General features: G+C 39.9%; 1 protein-coding gene across 2 annotated transcripts; it reads left to right on the top strand.

The window, feature by feature from the left end:
• The first annotated feature begins 765 nt into the window (after nucleotides 1-765).
• On the top strand, nucleotides 766-14,823 carry KLHL31 (kelch like family member 31). 2 transcript variants are annotated; one of them, XM_051777852.1, is made up of 3 exons: nucleotides 766-971; nucleotides 3,301-4,474; nucleotides 6,303-14,823. In XM_051777852.1, the coding sequence occupies exons 2-3, from the start codon at nucleotides 3,303-3,305 to the stop codon at nucleotides 7,033-7,035; spliced, it is 1,905 nt and encodes a 634-aa protein (XP_051633812.1). In that variant the 5' UTR covers nucleotides 766-971; nucleotides 3,301-3,302; the 3' UTR covers nucleotides 7,036-14,823. The 2 variants fall into 2 exon arrangements, with proteins under 2 accessions (XP_051633812.1, XP_051633811.1); XM_051777851.1 differs by having other exon boundaries at nucleotides 767-971; nucleotides 3,271-4,474.
• Nucleotides 14,824-17,725: the final 2,902 nt, after the last annotated feature.

Genomic DNA, 17,725 nt, shown 5'->3' with positions numbered 1-17,725 from the left:
AACCCACAAGTTATCTTGTTGAGAGACAGAAGATCAAAGTTCACATCTCTCTGCAAATGTATCAGGGGATGTGAGCCAGTATCCTTGAAAGCCAAGGCAATTGTTTAGGAAGCAGCAACCTAACTCCTTGAAACAGGACAGAACAAGACATGGCTGTGAGCCCCATCAGCTGATCTCCTTTCCTCTGCCCAGAGTTAAGCACAGAAAACCTAAGAAAGTCGAACTTAAGTACCATGTTTTCCTTGGCATTTCCTGGTGGTTATTTTAGGTTATAGAATAATATGATCATATATAATGGCTTTTGAAAAGACCTTCCAAGATTATCTAGCTCCAAACCCTCTGACATCTTCTGCCAGACCAAGTTGCTCAAAGTGCCATCCAACCCAGCCTTGAACACTTCTAGGGATGGGGCATCCACAGCTTCTCTAGGCAACCTGTGCCAGTGCCTCACCATCCTCATCATATCCTTATATCCAATCTAAACCTGTCCCTCTCCCTAACCATACTGGCTTTTATCCAGGCTCCCAGCTTTGAGTAGGGGAACCCAGTGGCTCACCCTACACTTACCTGAGACAATTACTGCCTGCTGTGGAACTACCATCTTCACCTTCCCTTCCCTTTCCTCCCCTGTACCTGTGCATTTGCAGGGTCCAGGCTTGTACTCCAGATTTCCAGTGGCCAAGCAGTCCAGGAAAGCTGAGCTCCTGTGTCTGGGCAGAGGCAGGGAGCAAGGCATGGAGAGGAGGGGTCATTTTAAAGAGCACTCGAGCGCAGGCTCCAGTCTCCTTTGCTCGCTGTGACAGCAAAGTATCTCATTGGAAACCACAAGCTGGGACTTACCAAGTGGCCTCTGACCTTTCTCTCTCTTTTTTACCACAATTACTCACTTTTTGTGTTTGCATTTTCCAAGGAAGACGCATTTTCACTGACAGCTTCTTGGACAGCTCTGGAACGACATTTTTCTGAGGAGGGTAAGGGGTTTTTAACTCCTCTGTTTGATAGTGTTTAGAGGGTAACATTTTAAGGGGGGGAGAGGTTGGTTGGTTGAAGGCATTGTTTTGGGATCCCAAGTAATATTTGGCATGAGTTGTTCTCAAGTTAAAATAAATTAAGTGAAAGCAAATAGAAAACCAAATCACCCAGGGTTTTCAAAATTAAGAAACCTGGTTTTATTATAGGATCACTTTATTTGTTTCACTGGGCTTGCATGTCCTGTCAAGTGCTTGTACACTATACTGGCTGATGAAATTTATGGTGATGAAAAAGTGTTTTTCAAGAAAAAACTTTGGGTAGTAAGCATTTTTGAACAGAGCTTAAAATGCCATGTATTTAAATGAGTTCTGCAATGATGCAGTGAGGCAATAAACATTAAGTGCTGCATGTATTGAAAATTTTAAGTTACGGGTCTCTAAAAATACTCAGAACAACAAGATACGACTGCCAAAAGAATATGCCCTTGCCAGCTTTAAAGTTGTGGCTATTAATATGCAAAGCTAAAACTCTATGTAGAACATACAAACACATCCAGAAGTTTTGTTTTCCCTTTTTTTCTGTGTGAACAAATATACACGACACTTGCAACATTGCAGGTTTTTTGCAACAAAAGCTGTGTTAAACAACCAAGTATTCTAAAACACTAGCTATACCTTCAACTGAACCTGTCTTAAAATGGCAAGCTGCTGGGAGGTTGCTATTCTGGGACATGACTCTGATAGGTCTCAACAGATGCAGCTCCTGGAATGCAGCCGGAGCAGGGGGAGCCGGGCAGCAGCTGACCCCTGCGCTGGCACACTGGTATATCAGGGATCGCAGCTCACGTCAGCACAGGCTGACACTGATACTTTGGGCACACATGGCTTTCTCCCTTGCCTGCTCTGCACATGGTCATCACCCAGCAGCGGCAGCAGAAAACTCCTGGTGCTCACAGGCAGCAACCATTCCTTTCTATAATTAAATTATCATTTTGTTACATGCTTAAGGAAGAATTGATGCGCTGAGATTCTAGACTGAAATATTACTGAAGTCTGTTTATTATCTACAATAAAACTGTAATTAATTATCATTAATTAGCATTTCTTCATGTTCTGGGTTTTATGACTGCAAGGATCACAAAGAAAATTAACGTGTAAATTGTTTTAAAATCAGTGAATATACTGGAGATAAATGCTATATTTGCATCTATTTGAATGCTGATCTCCGCAGTTCTGTTTAAACTGTGTTACTGAAGGTCAGTGCTTTCCTTCGAGTATATTTGCACATACATATATTCGTTTGAAGCAAATCCTTTGAAGACTGCTTTGGGGCTGTCTTACATTGCATTTGACAAAAATGTGGCTCTTATTTCAGTAAGAGCTGGAACTTGCCTGGAGTTGATACATATTATTTAAATAAATGTGTTCTAATATCACTGTATGGGACTGATTCTTACCTTGACACATACAGAACTTGTTTAAAGTAACACATCCCAACTGAGTTTGCATGACATTTTTTTCAGATAGAAGTTAGACATCTTCTCCATAAATCTCCACAAAATCCAAAAAGTAGGATTATAGATTTTGAATTACTGATGCTGAAAAGCAAGCAACGTGTGCTATGTCTAGAAAGTATTTGCGTGTCTGACATGGAAAATAGAATATCATCAGTTTATAACATCAAAAATTACAAAACCCTGGAATCAGTTTGGAGCAGATCCTAAATCTAAAATCAATATGACATCATACTAAAATCTGCTTTCTCTTTATGTCTCATCTTGCTTTTTTTTTGTCTTTAAGAATTTCTCCCAGTCTTAATATTTCCCGGTCCAGTTCTGAACTCACCTGTAAGTCTGTACTATCCCTGGAGTAAGGATGAACCAAGTTGGGGGCCCATATTTTTCCAGTGCTTCTGGCTAATGAATTCAGGTCTAGAACCTGGCTAATTTAAATACATATTTACAAAATTTTACATGCTGGCAAACTCATTTGGAGAATTTAACTCTTTGAACGTGATGATAACAGGTGAATGTTAATTTGTGGCCCTGTTATTAAAAAAAAAAAAAATTACTGAATTACTTGTAGATGCATTCTTCACAATTTAAGTATTGATTGTTAATAATAAACAGCCACACTGCAATCTAGAACAGAATAATAGTTCTTAGGAAGATAGATTATCCTGTGTGTTTGGTTTTGTGGCATTAGTATGTATTGACAAAGGTTAGATTTGTTGCACAATCACATAGCTATTAAATTTCACAACTGTGGTGTAGCTCTAAACATTTTTATTTAATTTTAGCAAGCTCTTGGCTGTGATATTTCATTGCAGTCATGGCTCCTAAGAAGAAGAATGTGAAAAAGAACAAAGCAGATGTCAATGAAACTACTATCATCGTGGAAGATGGCCCCCTCAGTAAACTAAATGGCTTGAATGGACTCTTGGAAGGAGGAAATGGTTTCAGCTGCATCTCATCTGAAGTTTCAGACCCATCATATTGCCCAAATCTCTTGGAAGGTCTAAGTAGAATGAGACAAGAAAATTTTCTGTGTGACTTGACTATCAGTACCAAAACCAAATCCTTTAGTGTTCATAAGGTGGTGATGGCTTCAAGCAGTGAATACTTCCACAACATCTTAAAGAAAGATCCATCCACTCAAAGAGTGGACCTCAATGATGTGTCCCCCTTGGGTCTAGCTACTGTTATCACCTATGCTTACTCTGGAAAACTTACTCTCTCACTTTATACAATAGGTAGTATTATTTCCACAGCAATTTATCTACAGATTCACACCCTTGTAAAGATGTGCTGTGATTTTCTAGTCCAAGAAATCAGTGTTGAGAACTGTATGTACATTGCTAATATTGCAGAAACGTACGGACTAAAAACAACCAAGGAAGCAGCGCACAAATTTATTAGAGACAACTTCATTGAATTTTCAGAAACTGATCAGTTCCTAAAACTTACTTTTGATCAGATTAATGAACTTCTTGCAGATGATGACTTGCAGTTGCCTTCTGAAATTGTTGCATTCCAGATTGCAATAAAATGGCTGGAATTTGACCAAAAAAGAGTAAAGTTTGCTGCTAATCTCTTAAGTAACATCCGTTTTGGTACCATCTCAGCCCAAGACCTTGTCAATTATGTACAAACTGTGCCAAGAATGATGCAAGATGCAGACTGCCATAAGCTCCTAGTGGATGCCATGAACTATCACTTGCTTCCCTATCACCAGAATACACTTCAGTCCAGAAGAACAAGGATCCGTGGAGGTTTCAGAGTCTTAGTTACTGTTGGGGGACGCCCTGCTCTAACAGAGAAGTCTCTCAGCAGAGACATCTTATACAGAGATCCTGAAAACGGATGGAAGAAGCTAAGTGAAATGCCTGCTAAAAGTTTTAATCAGTGCGTCACAGTGATGGATGGATTTCTTTATGTGGCTGGTGGGGAAGACCAGAATGATGCCAGGAACCAAGCCAAGCATGCAGTCAGCAATTTCTGCAGGTAACTGGTTATTTATTTAAAAGAGATGGAGGTATCTATTCCACAGAAGGTAGGCAGATAGACTACGCTGGTTTGTGTCATGTAACATGAACCACTCAGATAAAGAGAAAGGGGACAGTGTGGGGGAGGTATAGATGCTATTCTAAATTAAAGTCTGAATGAACAGAAATATGTAACTGGAGTTATGGCAAAAAACTTCACCATGATTGCGCATGCACAATCAGAAGTGAGGAAAACCTGAGAAAACTTACTCCAAGTAGAGGAAGTAAATAGGAACATAAATAGGAAGTCCTGTGATGTTCTAAGGTACCATTAAAATGCACCAAATCAGACAAGGTGAGAGTTTTCAAATTTTTAAAGCCTTAGATGTCTCACAGAAAGGTCTGAAAAACACCTTTTAGGTGTTAACTTCTAGTTTTAACTTTCTATACACCATCTACTGTATTTTCAACAGCTTTTATAGTGTTTTTCATACCCCTTAGCTTTTTATTAGTATCAAGAGTTTAGAAACAGCACCATTGCTTGAGGGCTGTATTTCTCTTCTACAATGTACTCCGAATAACACCTCACTTCTGAAATATTGCAGTTCCGATCTACAGCCATCGTAGGACTGCACTGGTGGTAGCAAGGTCAGAAGAGTGCATAGGCTAACATGCAATAGTCAAATGGGTGGTACTAGTTTTTAAATAGTTCAACCTGAAAGCTGACAGCACACAGCAGCTTGAAGGAAAGGCTGGAGGTAAAAAATCTCAGCTTTTTGTCTACTAACAGACTATGGATATACAATGGCAATACACAGCCACAGTCCTACCAATGGTTCCTTTTCTGCTCCCAGAAGGAACAGTCAACTTCTCCTGAGGACATCAACCAACATACAAAGTTAATGAATGAGGAACCTTCTCTAGATCAATTTTATTGTGTAATCTACTTAGTCAGAAAAATATATCACATAAAAGAGATTATGCTGTTGCTCTCCTGACCTGCTGCCTTTAAGCTACGCCTCACATTCTCAAAGGAGCTGTGCCCAGTGCACACCTTGGTTGTGAGGAGGAGGTGGGGGAATCCTCATTGTCCATGGCTGAATGGATTCTGCTCCTTGTTGTGCCATTAACCTTGAGCATGTCAAGTCAACAACAGCTAAAAATTAGTGCTTACTTTCCCACAGTCTTTTTCTCAGTGATTTTCTGATCCCCTTAGCATGTAACAGGAGAAGTATGTGGGTCTAGTAATGTACCTTACTCAACATCTTCAAGAGTCATAATTTGACATTTCCTATTTCAAAATTGCTTAAATATCAAGGACGAGGAATGTTATTTTAGATAGGAATGGTGTTAGAAAGCACAGATGCTCTTTTCACATAAACTTTACTCCATATGAGTGGTAGGGAAAGCATACTCACCCTTTAGAAAGTACTAAGAAGATGCAAGTATAAATCACCAACTAACATTTTTTAATACTCTGAGTAAATTTAGACATCTTTGCTGTAGGTGTAAATTGCAAAAAAAAAAAATTAAATTTCTATTGTATCTTGAAAGTATCTCTTCCCAGTATTCTAATGAGATTATTGTACAAAATCAAGTTACATAAGAATTAGATTTACTTCATTGAAATAATAGGTTTTAATGACACAAATAGCTTTTTCTCCAATCAAAACCTGAATTTATTTGGAAATTTAACCAAGAATACCAGTTTCATTAGACTGACTTTTCATAGGCTAAATAACTAACTAAAATTTTAGCAATTTTGCTCTTGCAGCAGTGACATGGGAATCCTGTACAGTTTAGCAGAGCACTATGTGAGACTGTTACCCTCTTTTTAATGCTTTCAGATATGATCCTCGTTTCAACAGCTGGATTCACTTGGCAAACATGAATCAGCGGCGCACCCATTTTAGCCTGAATGTGTTCAATGGCCTCCTTTTTGCTGTGGGCGGTCGCAACTCTGAGGGATGCCTCTCCTCTGTCGAATGCTACGTGCCCGCAACTAACCAGTGGCAGATGAAGGCGCCGCTGGAGGTGCCCAGGTGCTGCCACGCCAGTGCCGTGGTGGATGGTCAGATCCTGGTCACGGGAGGCTACATCAATAACGCTTACTCTCGCTCAGTGTGCATGTACGACCCCAGCAAAGACAGCTGGCAGGACAAGGCCAGCCTCAGTACCCCAAGAGGCTGGCACTGTGCAGTGTCCCTTCTGGAGAGGGTCTATGTCATGGGTGGGTCTCAGCTGGGGGGGCGAGCCGAGAGGGTTGATGTTCTCCCTGTGGAGTGTTACAGTCCTTACACAGGGCAATGGAATTACGTGGCACCACTTCAAACCGGAGTTAGTACGGCTGGTGCCTCCACCCTTAATGGGAAAATTTACTTAGTGGGTGGCTGGAATGAAATAGAGAAAAAGTACAAGAAATGCATTCAGTGCTATAACCCAGATCTCAATGAATGGACAGAGGAAGATGAGCTGCCTGAGGCCACTGTGGGCGTATCCTGCTGTACAATATCCATGCCCAACACGAAGACAAGAGAGTCCAGGGCCAGCTCAGTCTCTTCTGTCCCGGTTAGTATTTAAAGACAGGTCTAACCAGCAATAAGTTAAAAATGTTTACCAGCACAGCAGTATAATTAACCCTTTAAGTAGACTTTTTGTGCTTATATGGAAAAAAAATAATTGGCTTTGCAAACATTTTAACAGTGCAAACTGGCTGGTTTTCATGAACTTTAGTACGGGTGGTGTGAAACAGCACATTAAAGATAAGATCACTTTTCTTAGCCTGAAGAGAGAGTTAACCCATAGCTGCAGGATTTCATTCTCTTCTTGACTTTGCCATTGACTTACTATGCTATCTGTGGCATATCATTTCATTTTTTTATGCCTTGGTTTGCTTACCTGTAAAATTGAGATACATTTGCTGTAGAAGATTGTTATGAGGCTTTTTAATACTAAGCTTTAAATGCTTTCAGAACCCAAAAGGAAAGTCAAATATGGCTAGTAATAAATCTCAACATAGATCAGAAATGGGCAATTCTTCATAAAATTGCCATAAAATTCATCAGTTTTTTATTTTCTAAGCTTTTTTTTTTTTTTTTTGACAAACAGAAGGGAAAAAAGGCAAACTAAAAATATAGCATATAGCATGTGCATACTTTCCTTTTGGGGCAGCGGTATTCACAAAAAAATTCTCAAAACATTTTCTCCTTCAGAATTTAGGAAGAGAACTTCATCTTCTGCCATGAAACCCTTTAATTCTTATATCAAATGCTGTGACATGGCTTTTAAGACCTGAATCCACAAAATACCTTAACTGCTGTAAGCACTTTGGGCCAGCCCCAAGAGCTACCTTGAGTGCCAGATGGCTCTCCCAACCTCTGTTTATACCAAGGAACAGACCCACCCCATCTTCCTCCTCATGCCAGGGAGACACCCCTGTCATTGCAGGTGGGAGGCGCAAAGGCCAGTCCATATGACTCCTCCTGTTCCTGCTCTTCCCATCTGTGTAGAAATGTATGTCTGGGTTATCTTCTCCTCTGAGAAGGTCCTCACCAATGCAAGGAGCTGGGAGCTGCTGCAAGGGCAAAACATGGAAGTTGAGTTCATACCAGGAGACATCGGGGGCTCATGGCATCTGAATATGGAGAAGATGCACAGAGCAAACTCTCTTAGTATTCTGGCAAATAACTGGAGGATATAATAATGACTTCAGGATCTGCCTTTAAGAATAGGACATGTGTGGAAAACTGAATCCTGGGAAAACTTTCCTTAATAGGAACAAAGAGATACCTTAACACCTTTCTTACCAGGTGTGGGCACAACACCCAAAGTAACCTTCTCCTGGACATACCATTATGTATGTCCTTCTGAAGCCTTCATTACAGCCCTTTTTATGGAGATTTTATTCACATTATTCCAAAGGCTAGACTAACACTCTGTGTGTTGAAGTCTGTGAATTTTTCCCAGTGAGTGGAGTCTTTACTCAACTTGGATTACCTTCCAAGAACTTTTCCTCCTGACTTCAGCATGCCCTGGGAGAGTTAAGCAGAAAATCTAATCCTATTCCCATAGCCAAAAGCCCATCATGTCCCCTGAGGATTTGATACCAAAAGACTGCTGTCAGCACAAAATTTCTACGTCCTTTTGTTTGGGGAGGAAATAGGGAACACAAGGAATTAAAATGATTTAATATAACCAAAAGGGCAGCAAGTCACTCACCTTTTTCTAAGGTATCCAGAGATGGTATGTAGAAATTTAAAAAACAACTATTCTGGCCTCAGATGCACGTTGGATGAAATTGTCATGAAATTGTCATATGCAAGTGGTTTGTTTTTTTTTTTTTAGGAATTCAGTCTCAAAGTGCTATGAATAGTCAGATGTTGCTCCATGCTTTCCTATTTGTGAGCAAACACTTCCTGTACATTGACAACCATTTTGGTTTTGAGTAGAAAGTTATTTGTGAATTATGGGCTAAGTGCAATGAAACTAATTTCTACTACTTAAAGGGTTAAAAACTTTGGGGGCCAAATCCTTTTCATCTTACTCACAAAAATGGTTCCATTGATTTCAGTGGGACTACTGAATAAGATGTACAGGATTTTGAACTCTTGGCCAAATTCTCGCAGAACAGTAGATAAAGATGCTTGCTAAAAGTGTCATATCCAGAAGGAAGACTGTCCTCTGCCTCCACTGCCCTTCACCACAACAAATCCACGAAGGCATGTCCTAGGAGCCAAATACCAATGGCCACGTGTTCCTTCTGTAGCATAAGTTAGGTATGTACTTTAGGACAAAAATCCTACACAGATTAAGAAATGTTATTGTTATCAGTATAACACTTCAGGGTGGCTTTATATTATTTTCTCTAAACATCTGTTTAGGCTTCAACTGCACATTGAGCCAGAATTTGGCCCTTGATATGTGACACTATTAGCTGGACTTAATATTATGTTGATCATGCCATGTACTGAGCTATTTGTGATATTTTTATGTATGATCTTGTATTGTTAGAACTGTGAAAATTATTTGTATGGTGTGTTTTATGGGACAGTGTTCTTTCATTGTCCAGTACTGCATTTTCAATCTTCTGATGTTTAATAACAACATGTCAGTTGAACTCGAAATATTGTATATCCCAAAAAGAAGTTTTAAAATACAGTTTAGGAAGTACTGTATACATTAATATTAAGTAGAACAGAGGACTTCTAACTGTATGAGATGTAGACTGCTAAAGCACTACAAGGGTCTTCTTTAATGAATACTTGTAGTAGTAGGAAAAAATATATATAAGCCATTATCCTCAGAATTCCTTATAAAATGCCCATGCATTTTATAGTCAGCATCTGTGCTTCAAATTCAAATCTGAAAAATAAGCTTTCTTCAGTCTGTGAGTGAAGCAGTTGGCTAAGGTTTGTTTTCTTGTTTATTCATGATTGTTTAGGCGCATGGGAGAGTGTGTTACAAGGTTGTGAGGGAGGAACTTACTGTAGTAGAGTTGTGCCGAAAGGAAGATGTTGCGCTTAGTTCTTAATTGAGATGAGATCATGATTGTTTAACCTCTTCTTAAAGTTAACCTTCAAGATCATCTGTGGATCAGTCAAGAGTCCAGTAAACTTAAATGCCAACTTCTAGCTGGTCAAAGAGGGAAGCAGATAAAATTAACATCAACAAAACCAAATGAGGTGTTCAAAAGTGCTTTGTGTTGAGATTTTTTAAATGGCAGTTTTTGCAGGAAAAAGTATGTGATAAATGAAATGACTGAGTAAGACCATGCTTTATATTATCCTGAAACCTAGATTAGTTTATCTCGTGATTGTAACTCTTCCCAAAGCATAGTGGTTTTAGAGGGAGTTTTTCCTTAGTAGCAGCTGGGTTTGGTAATTCTAGTTGCAAACCCAACAGTCACACAAACAGTTTTATGAGCATGCGCACCTTCTTGAATTCAGTGGGGCTTCTGCTATATACAGTTATTCTCATGGATTTATATTTGGAAAATTAAAATACAAGAACTAAATCCATGAGGAGACAAACATCAATGTTAGTGACAGCCAACATGAATGTATTAGACTGATCCTCAACATGACCATTCACTTACCATGCTGGCGCATGACTTTTTTTGAGACTCAATTACCCCATAAGGATATTATTTCCTGGGGAATTGTTGCTCAATGAAATCCTATGTATGCTCCAAGGATTTTTATGCAACACACAGGATGGGAGATGCTTGAGGCTCCAGTTAGTAGAAAGGGGAAGATCGAGACACTTATAACAATCAGTAGACTGAGATTTTGTTAGCAATTCTCAAGAATGTTTGAGAAAAATGTGCTGGAAATAAGCACCTACTTCAACACATAGCTTTCTATAAGCAGCTTTGCTTATGTTGCATGACTGAGATGGGCTCCATGACTGAGATTTTTCTAATGAAAAGCAAGGCTCAATTTTCAATTGCCTGTAACTTCAGTTCTCATTTGAACTCAATTTTCAATCCATTTTAACCTATTTACCCAGGCTGAGAGATCTTGTTCCAAGTCTGGATTCACTCAGAGAATGCGATTAAAGCCAATAGTTAGTCCTCGTATAGTTCCTTGGGCTTTTTGCAATTATCTTCTCATCTTTTTGCATAAGTACTCAAAAACATTGTAATGCACAGATTTATACTTTGATTCCTCCTTGCAAGAGGAAGATCTCTTGTCTCTATTAGTTTCTCTTTTCTTATCCATAACTGAGTGACTAACAGGGCACCAAAGGAGATGCACAGATGTGAACAGCACATAAAAGCTCTGATTTTAAAAATCTCATTGCTGGTGGCCACAATAAAGAAAAGGACACATTCTGAAATGCCTGCTGAAAAGAAAAGGGTGAAAAATTAGTTACTGGTGCTCATTTGCAAGTGTGACACTGCTCAGAACTCTGTTCCCAGGAATTTCCTAAAGAATAAAGGAAAATAGATGCAATTCTGTATAGCTGGTATGAGAGATTTGGTTAATGCCAGATGAGTCTTGCCATGCAAAAGACATACTTGTCTCAATGAAAATTTTCAATAACGATATAGGCAATCTATAAACTTATAAGGAATATATAGTCAGTTTCTGTTGGTAGAATGGGAACACACACACTTATATAAACTGGATGTTATGCTAGTTGCAGCCTTGGCAGTTTTTTTTGTCAACAAGAAAAATATTAACTTATTTGTATAAAGCATTTTCCTAGTTTGTTAAGTGCTAGACATATTGCTTATACAGAAGGGTTTTCTAACTGTACAGTTTAAGGATGGACTGTGATAACACAAGGGAACATATTTCAACAGAAAAAAAATCTGTAAGTGTAATGTGAGAATGTTACTACTTAAAAATTAAAATTTGTAGTGCAGCAGTTGTTAAGAGGAAAACAGCATGTTGGTATTTTTCATTGTGTGCTTTAAATAAAGCTGGCGACACATGGTGCAAACCAATTATTCATATTGTAAAATCAGTTGGAAACTGCGAGACTGTATGTCTAACGAACGCCTGGTTGCAGTTGAAATATGCTTTGTTTTCTGAGCCCCGGGCTGATCCTTGCTTTCATATCAGCCAACTGGAATGTTTGTTACACCCGGACTGTCAAACCACCTTCACAATAAGCTGTATAGTGTGACACTGGAGCCATTTTTATCTTTTCTATTTCATTACAAGGACAACAACTTGCTTTTTAACAATAAATTTCACAGTCTTTTGTTGTAATCAAAATGCCTAACAAGAAGTGATGATAAATCAGATGTCTGATTAGTAACTGAACATGTTTTCATTTGGATTGTATGAGTAACAGTATAAAAAATAAAAACATCTAAATTTCAAGGAAAAAAATAGTCCAAATTCTGAAGAGCAAATAAGTTGAGCCACAGATGAGAGGATCTGAGATGCCAAAAATCATTCCACATGTTTTAACACCAAGGGCTTGGTTCGAAGTGTGATTCTGTAGATTTGGCAGATGTCACAACCTGAAGGGTTACCCAGCCTGCAGCTGTGCAGAGATCATGACTGTGCATTCCTAGGATTCTGTAATACACAAGGATGCAGAGGCTTTGTCCTCTAAAATATTCTACTTTATTACAGATTACCACAAAAATCACTGCTAGCAAATATACTGGTAGTTAATAAAGCTAATATGATGATTAGTAAAGTCAATATGAATGAATATATGTCAAGCTACTAAAAATTATTATCAATAATACAGTATCAATTAATAGTATGGTGTCAAACAATACTAGCTTCCAGCAGTGTAGTACAGCCAATGATAACAACAACCAAGTAGGTATATACTATTACAGTTACCATAACTTATCACCAGTGAAGAAAATTTATCAACAATAATAGTAAATATACTTCATATATATTACATTTACATGAAGAAAATTAGACAGACTTAAGAAGCAGCCAAACCATCTGAAAAGGGAGGAACAAACTGATTCTGGAGGGGACATCCAACCAACCCCAAAAGAGGGGAGCACAGATACAAGCAGCAAGAAAAAAGACAGAGTCTCCCTTCCAGACAGATCCCTGACACAGAGTCTGGAATCAGCCAGCATCCCCAGTGAGAGTCCAAGTGCTTGTGGACACTTCATGTGGGATTCAGCTGGAAAGTTCTCAGAAAGAGACTCCATTTTGGATAAAAATTAAGTCCTTTTTATAACAAAGAGACTTAGGCATGTGTAGGAGATCCTACTTTGAGCGGTTAATAGATGATGTTAATTTCTGGTTTTCATCTCTAACTGCCAATAGATGATTCTGTTTTCTACTTTTCCAGAGCAATTTTATATTTCTATGTTGTTTTCCATTTTCTCAGATGTTAAGTTGTCCTTGCAGTCTCTTGGTCTTGTGTTTAGTGGTGCTACCTTGGGATGTCTCCGGTTTCTAGGTCCCCAGCTGCACTTTTCAAGGATGCTTGTGATTCCTAGGCCTAGTCTTCAGCCTCACAGTCCCATGCTGGCTGACCTTTCTCTGTCAGGAGTTTCAACAGACAATTTCTTCTGTGCAGCAATGTTCCTCTTCTAACCTTCTAACAGCAGGCGAGCCAAGGCAGCAGGGTGAGCCTGATGGCTATGAACCAGGACCCATGCACATCTGGAGCAGCAGCTGGGCTCCTTAGGGCACCTGAAAAGCTGCTACATGCCTGTGACTGTGCTCACCTGTGCATTAAGTCAGGGGGTCAGGACTCAGTTGTCTGAATGTACCTTGTGCAGATGCCCCAGGTGCTGCAGAGCATCTCAAATGGCACTAGGTGTCAACTTGTGGGCAGTTAAGTCAAGTCTGGAGAAAGGGATTTATTTGCCCCTTTAGTCTCTGCACAGCAGTCCAGAAGTGCATGGCTGTCCTGTGTGTATGCTAATATGTCCACTGGTCCTGGCTGCCTTGGGTACCTTCAGTGATGATGATTTTGAGGAAATAAGAGGGATGATTTTGCTTCAAAATTCAGGGGTGATTTTGAGGAGTCAAGCCATGAGTCTGTATTGTAAAAACTGCTAGAAAGACAGAACTTAAAATTAGACTAAGATATAAAAGCAAAAATATTTTAAGCAAGTCTTGACAATGCTAAAGCAAACACAGATTAAAGTAGAAACTATCTGGATTCTTTTTTTCTTAAAATATTTGCCTTGTTTCTTAAGGGTCTGAGAAATCTTTATTGCAGATATATTTCAGAGCTTACTATGTCATCATTTGCCTTCCAAAAACACTGAAATAATATGAGTGAAATATTTACTTAGCAAAAGCTGATTTTCTGTAAATTATCCATAATTTAGCTATAGGTCTTGCATAGATTTATGGTGTCCATTGTAACAACTAAACCCCAATATGTAGAGGGTATAAATTGGTATGCTGCTTCTTTCTGTGAAATGTTTATAAGGTAAATGTTACCCAAGCCTATGGCAACATGTTATTTTTTCATTTGAAGGACACTGTGCATTCTTTAAGTAGAATCTCTATATAGCACAGGAAGTTCCACCTGAATATGAAAAAGAACTTTATTTCCACATGTGACCACGCAGTGGAACAGGTTGCCCAGAGAAGTTGTGGAGTCTCCCTCACTGGAGATATTCCAGAATTGCCTGGATGTAATCCTGTGCCATATGCTCTAGGATGCCCTTGGTTAAGCAGGGAGGTTGGACTAGAGGATCCACTGTGGTCCCTTCCAACCTGATCCATTCTGTGACTCTGTGACTTTGTAGTCATGTGAGAACAGCTGAGTAGTCAGAATTCTGCTGAATTTAATTACAGACAAATCGAACAGACTGCTTTTTTTGGTGTTATTTATATATGGGATTATTCTGAGCCAAACAGTAAATTTGTTGAAGTTACTTATGTAAAGAAAGAGAATAAATTGAGATTAAAGGTCTTGCAGCCTGTAGCTTGTGTTCTTATCACTGAAACCGGCCACAGAACAAATCACGACTTCTCATTCTATGTTGAGTAATGCCACGGTGCAAATAGTTATTCAGGGAATGTCTGTGATAAAGCAGCACACTGAAGAGCTGCTCAGATAACCAGGCGTACCTTGTTGCTTTCCTGAAGGTAGCAAAGCTTGCCTTCCTCAGCCTACCTTAATGTCAGCTTCTTGTCTTTAGTCAAGGACACACGGCTCGCCCAGTAAATTAAATTCCATCTTCAATTCGTCGCCAGATCCTCAAGCATCCCGATGGAGCATCACTCTACGCGGGATCTCCCCTTAAGGGCTTTGTTCCCCTAAGTTGTTTCGGGAAGGAGACACTGGAGGGCACCAGAGGGCCGGAGCTGGCGGCCCCGGGGCGGTCGGGGTGGGCGCAGCCGAAGACGGTCCCCTGCGGCAGCAGCTGGAGCCGAAGCGTCCCTGCCGGCGCGGGCGTGATGCCGTGCTGCGGCATGTCCATCCATCGTCCGCAAACATGCGGAGAAAAGATTCGCACCTCTGGAGGATCCCAACAGGCTGGTGCCAGAATTCGAAAAATGCAGCGTAATTCAATGAGGATGAGATGAAAAATTCACATTCGCTGAAATCAAAGTGCACAATGGTGCGTGAGGTTTGACAGCACCAGGAAAAGGCTTCTCAGCTTCAGAATGAATTTTTGGTTATCTCAAGAGTACCATCCCTCTTTCACAGGGAAAAGGATACAGCCTTGACTGGGGAATATATGTGTCTTTCATCTTTTTGGCTCACACCAGGAACTTGGTCTGCGTGTTTCAGATACATGATCTCTCCATCAAGTTTTTCAGTCTCCTCTGTCAGAGCTGTTCCAATTTGAATACGTAATTTAATATTTACCGCTGTTGCAGGGATGTGTATGTGAATACATTTCTTTTCAGCTTCCCAAACTGGTGCCCTAAATGTTGATATCTCAGCTCAGGAAAAGTTCTTGCAAGAACATATTTTGCTTTCATCCCAGTGCAGTATGAACACATTTTTTAAATTACTGACATTTAGCAGATGGGAAAAACAGTTATTTCCTATGTTGCTGCAAGAATGATGCAGCCAACAGATTCCTGGCCCAGCTGCTGCTCTGAAGCTGTTATGCTGGTCATTGCATATACTTGAGAGTTCAGCCAGTGAATTATGGTTTGCTATAATAAGAAGATTTTGCTTTCCATTAGATCACACTCAGAGGAACAATAGCAAACGCACCGAAGCAGTAAAAGTGGCCATCAGTGACATTTCAGGGTCTCTTTGCTTCATTGCTGATGTCAAACAAGTTCTGGTAAAAGGATACCTTGGCCACATTGCCAGAAGTAACAGATCAGCTCTTCTGAAGGATAAACAGATGAACTGCTGGTCAGGTGAACTGCAAAGCACTTAGACTCCAAAGGAATCTTAACAAAGCTGAAAAAAATGAAAGTGAAGATCATAAATCATGTATAAAACTCAATGCAGAGCTCTCTTATGGTGTTATATGAGTACTAAATAACACCCTAAGCTGTTAGCGGCAGCTTGAATTCTTCTTTTTCAAAACTCCCTTTGAACAAAAAAATATGTCTATCTCCTGGATCAAAATTGTTGCAGTGAGTCACAGAAAAGAGTTTGGTTCACCCAGCAGAAGCAGAGCAGGAAGATAGGTCACTTTGGGTCATGCTACCAGAAGCAGGATCTGTTCATATGAGAAGTAAGTGTTCAAAGAATTCCCATATGATATCTCTTTGGAAGGGCAGACCACTTAAAAAAAGGCCAGATCAATCATGCAAGTCATGCAGCTGAGGAGTTGCAGGCATTACCTTCTGTGTAACCTAAATGCTTTCAGATCTGCCACTGCTCCTTTGAAACACCCAGGGCAACCCAAGGTCAGAAAGCAGAGATTTAGGCATCTATATATGCACTAGATGTTAAACCTGCAGTTACAGGCAATACAGCCAAAAGTACAAAATCAGCCAATTCAGGCACATGAAGTGATTTATTTGGTCACCCACAAGTCCTACTTTGGAATGACATGAGTTGCCCTTGAGGCTTTGTTGACTGTATTGGCTAGAGACAAGCTTCATACATAAATGTCCAGCACTGCTCAGGAGCACTGGGAAAGTGTCCTGTCTGGCATCCAGCCATCCCAAAAGGACATGGATTTCCCTTACGTTGTAAGTGTCAGCCGTGTCTCAGACTTCTGAAATACTTACAAAAGCACCAATATTTAGGCAACTGAATCAAGGCACTAGCCTCCATAGTAAAAAAAATAGCAAGCATATTTTTATCCATACCTACATGTAGGCACATGTAGGGCCTCCACCTTGAACTGAATTCCACCTGGATATTACCTGCTTTTCTCTGCATTTGAAAATTTTGTTGTCTTGAAGCTTCATTTTGAGGCTGTCATGTCTTTTTATTTTAGCTGCTCTCACACTTTGTTTCACTCACCTGAAATACTGTCCATCAACAGTTCACATTCTTAAGCCTTAACAGGCTGGTGCAGAACAAATACATGTGTACGCAGGTAGCTCAGCATTTAGAGACTGCATTTGAACCTTCCTAACTCTGGATTACTCGTGTTTTGCAAGGAAGTCCCTGGAAGGCAGCCCTATGGCCCTCCTTCAGAGTACAGGGATAAAAAACAGTAGTTAAGGGTAGTTATGGGTGACACAGGAATGAAAGTATGTGACAGCATCAGCAAAAGCAGTAAAGTGAGGACAAAAAAAATGGTCAGTATTTCTAACCAAGGGCATGAATGGAAGCAGTCAGACTGAAAAATGTTGAGGAGTGAGTTGTTCATCATTACCAGAAGGCCTGTGCTCTCTCACCAAGAGGATGGCAACAAGGATGTCACATGTGTCATGCTTCCTTCTGC

Source organism: Manacus candei, unplaced genomic scaffold, assembly GCF_025592945.1.
Source record: "Manacus candei isolate 608988 ecotype Guabito, Panama unplaced genomic scaffold, ASM2559294v1 h1tg000011l, whole genome shotgun sequence".
NCBI lineage: Eukaryota > Metazoa > Chordata > Aves > Passeriformes > Pipridae > Manacus > Manacus candei.
This window is presented reverse-complemented; position numbering and strand designations above follow the sequence as displayed.

What these genes read in the sequence shown, in the direction of transcription:
- KLHL31 (XM_051777852.1), top strand. Translation starts at nt 3,303, where the DNA reads ATGGCTCCTAAGAAGAAGAATGTGAAAAAGAACAAAGCAGATGTCAAT. An exon ending in GCAGTCAGCAATTTCTGCAG is followed by an intron (nt 4,475 to 6,302) that starts GTAACTGGTTAT and finishes TAATGCTTTCAG; the next exon opens with ATATGATCCTCGTTTCAACA.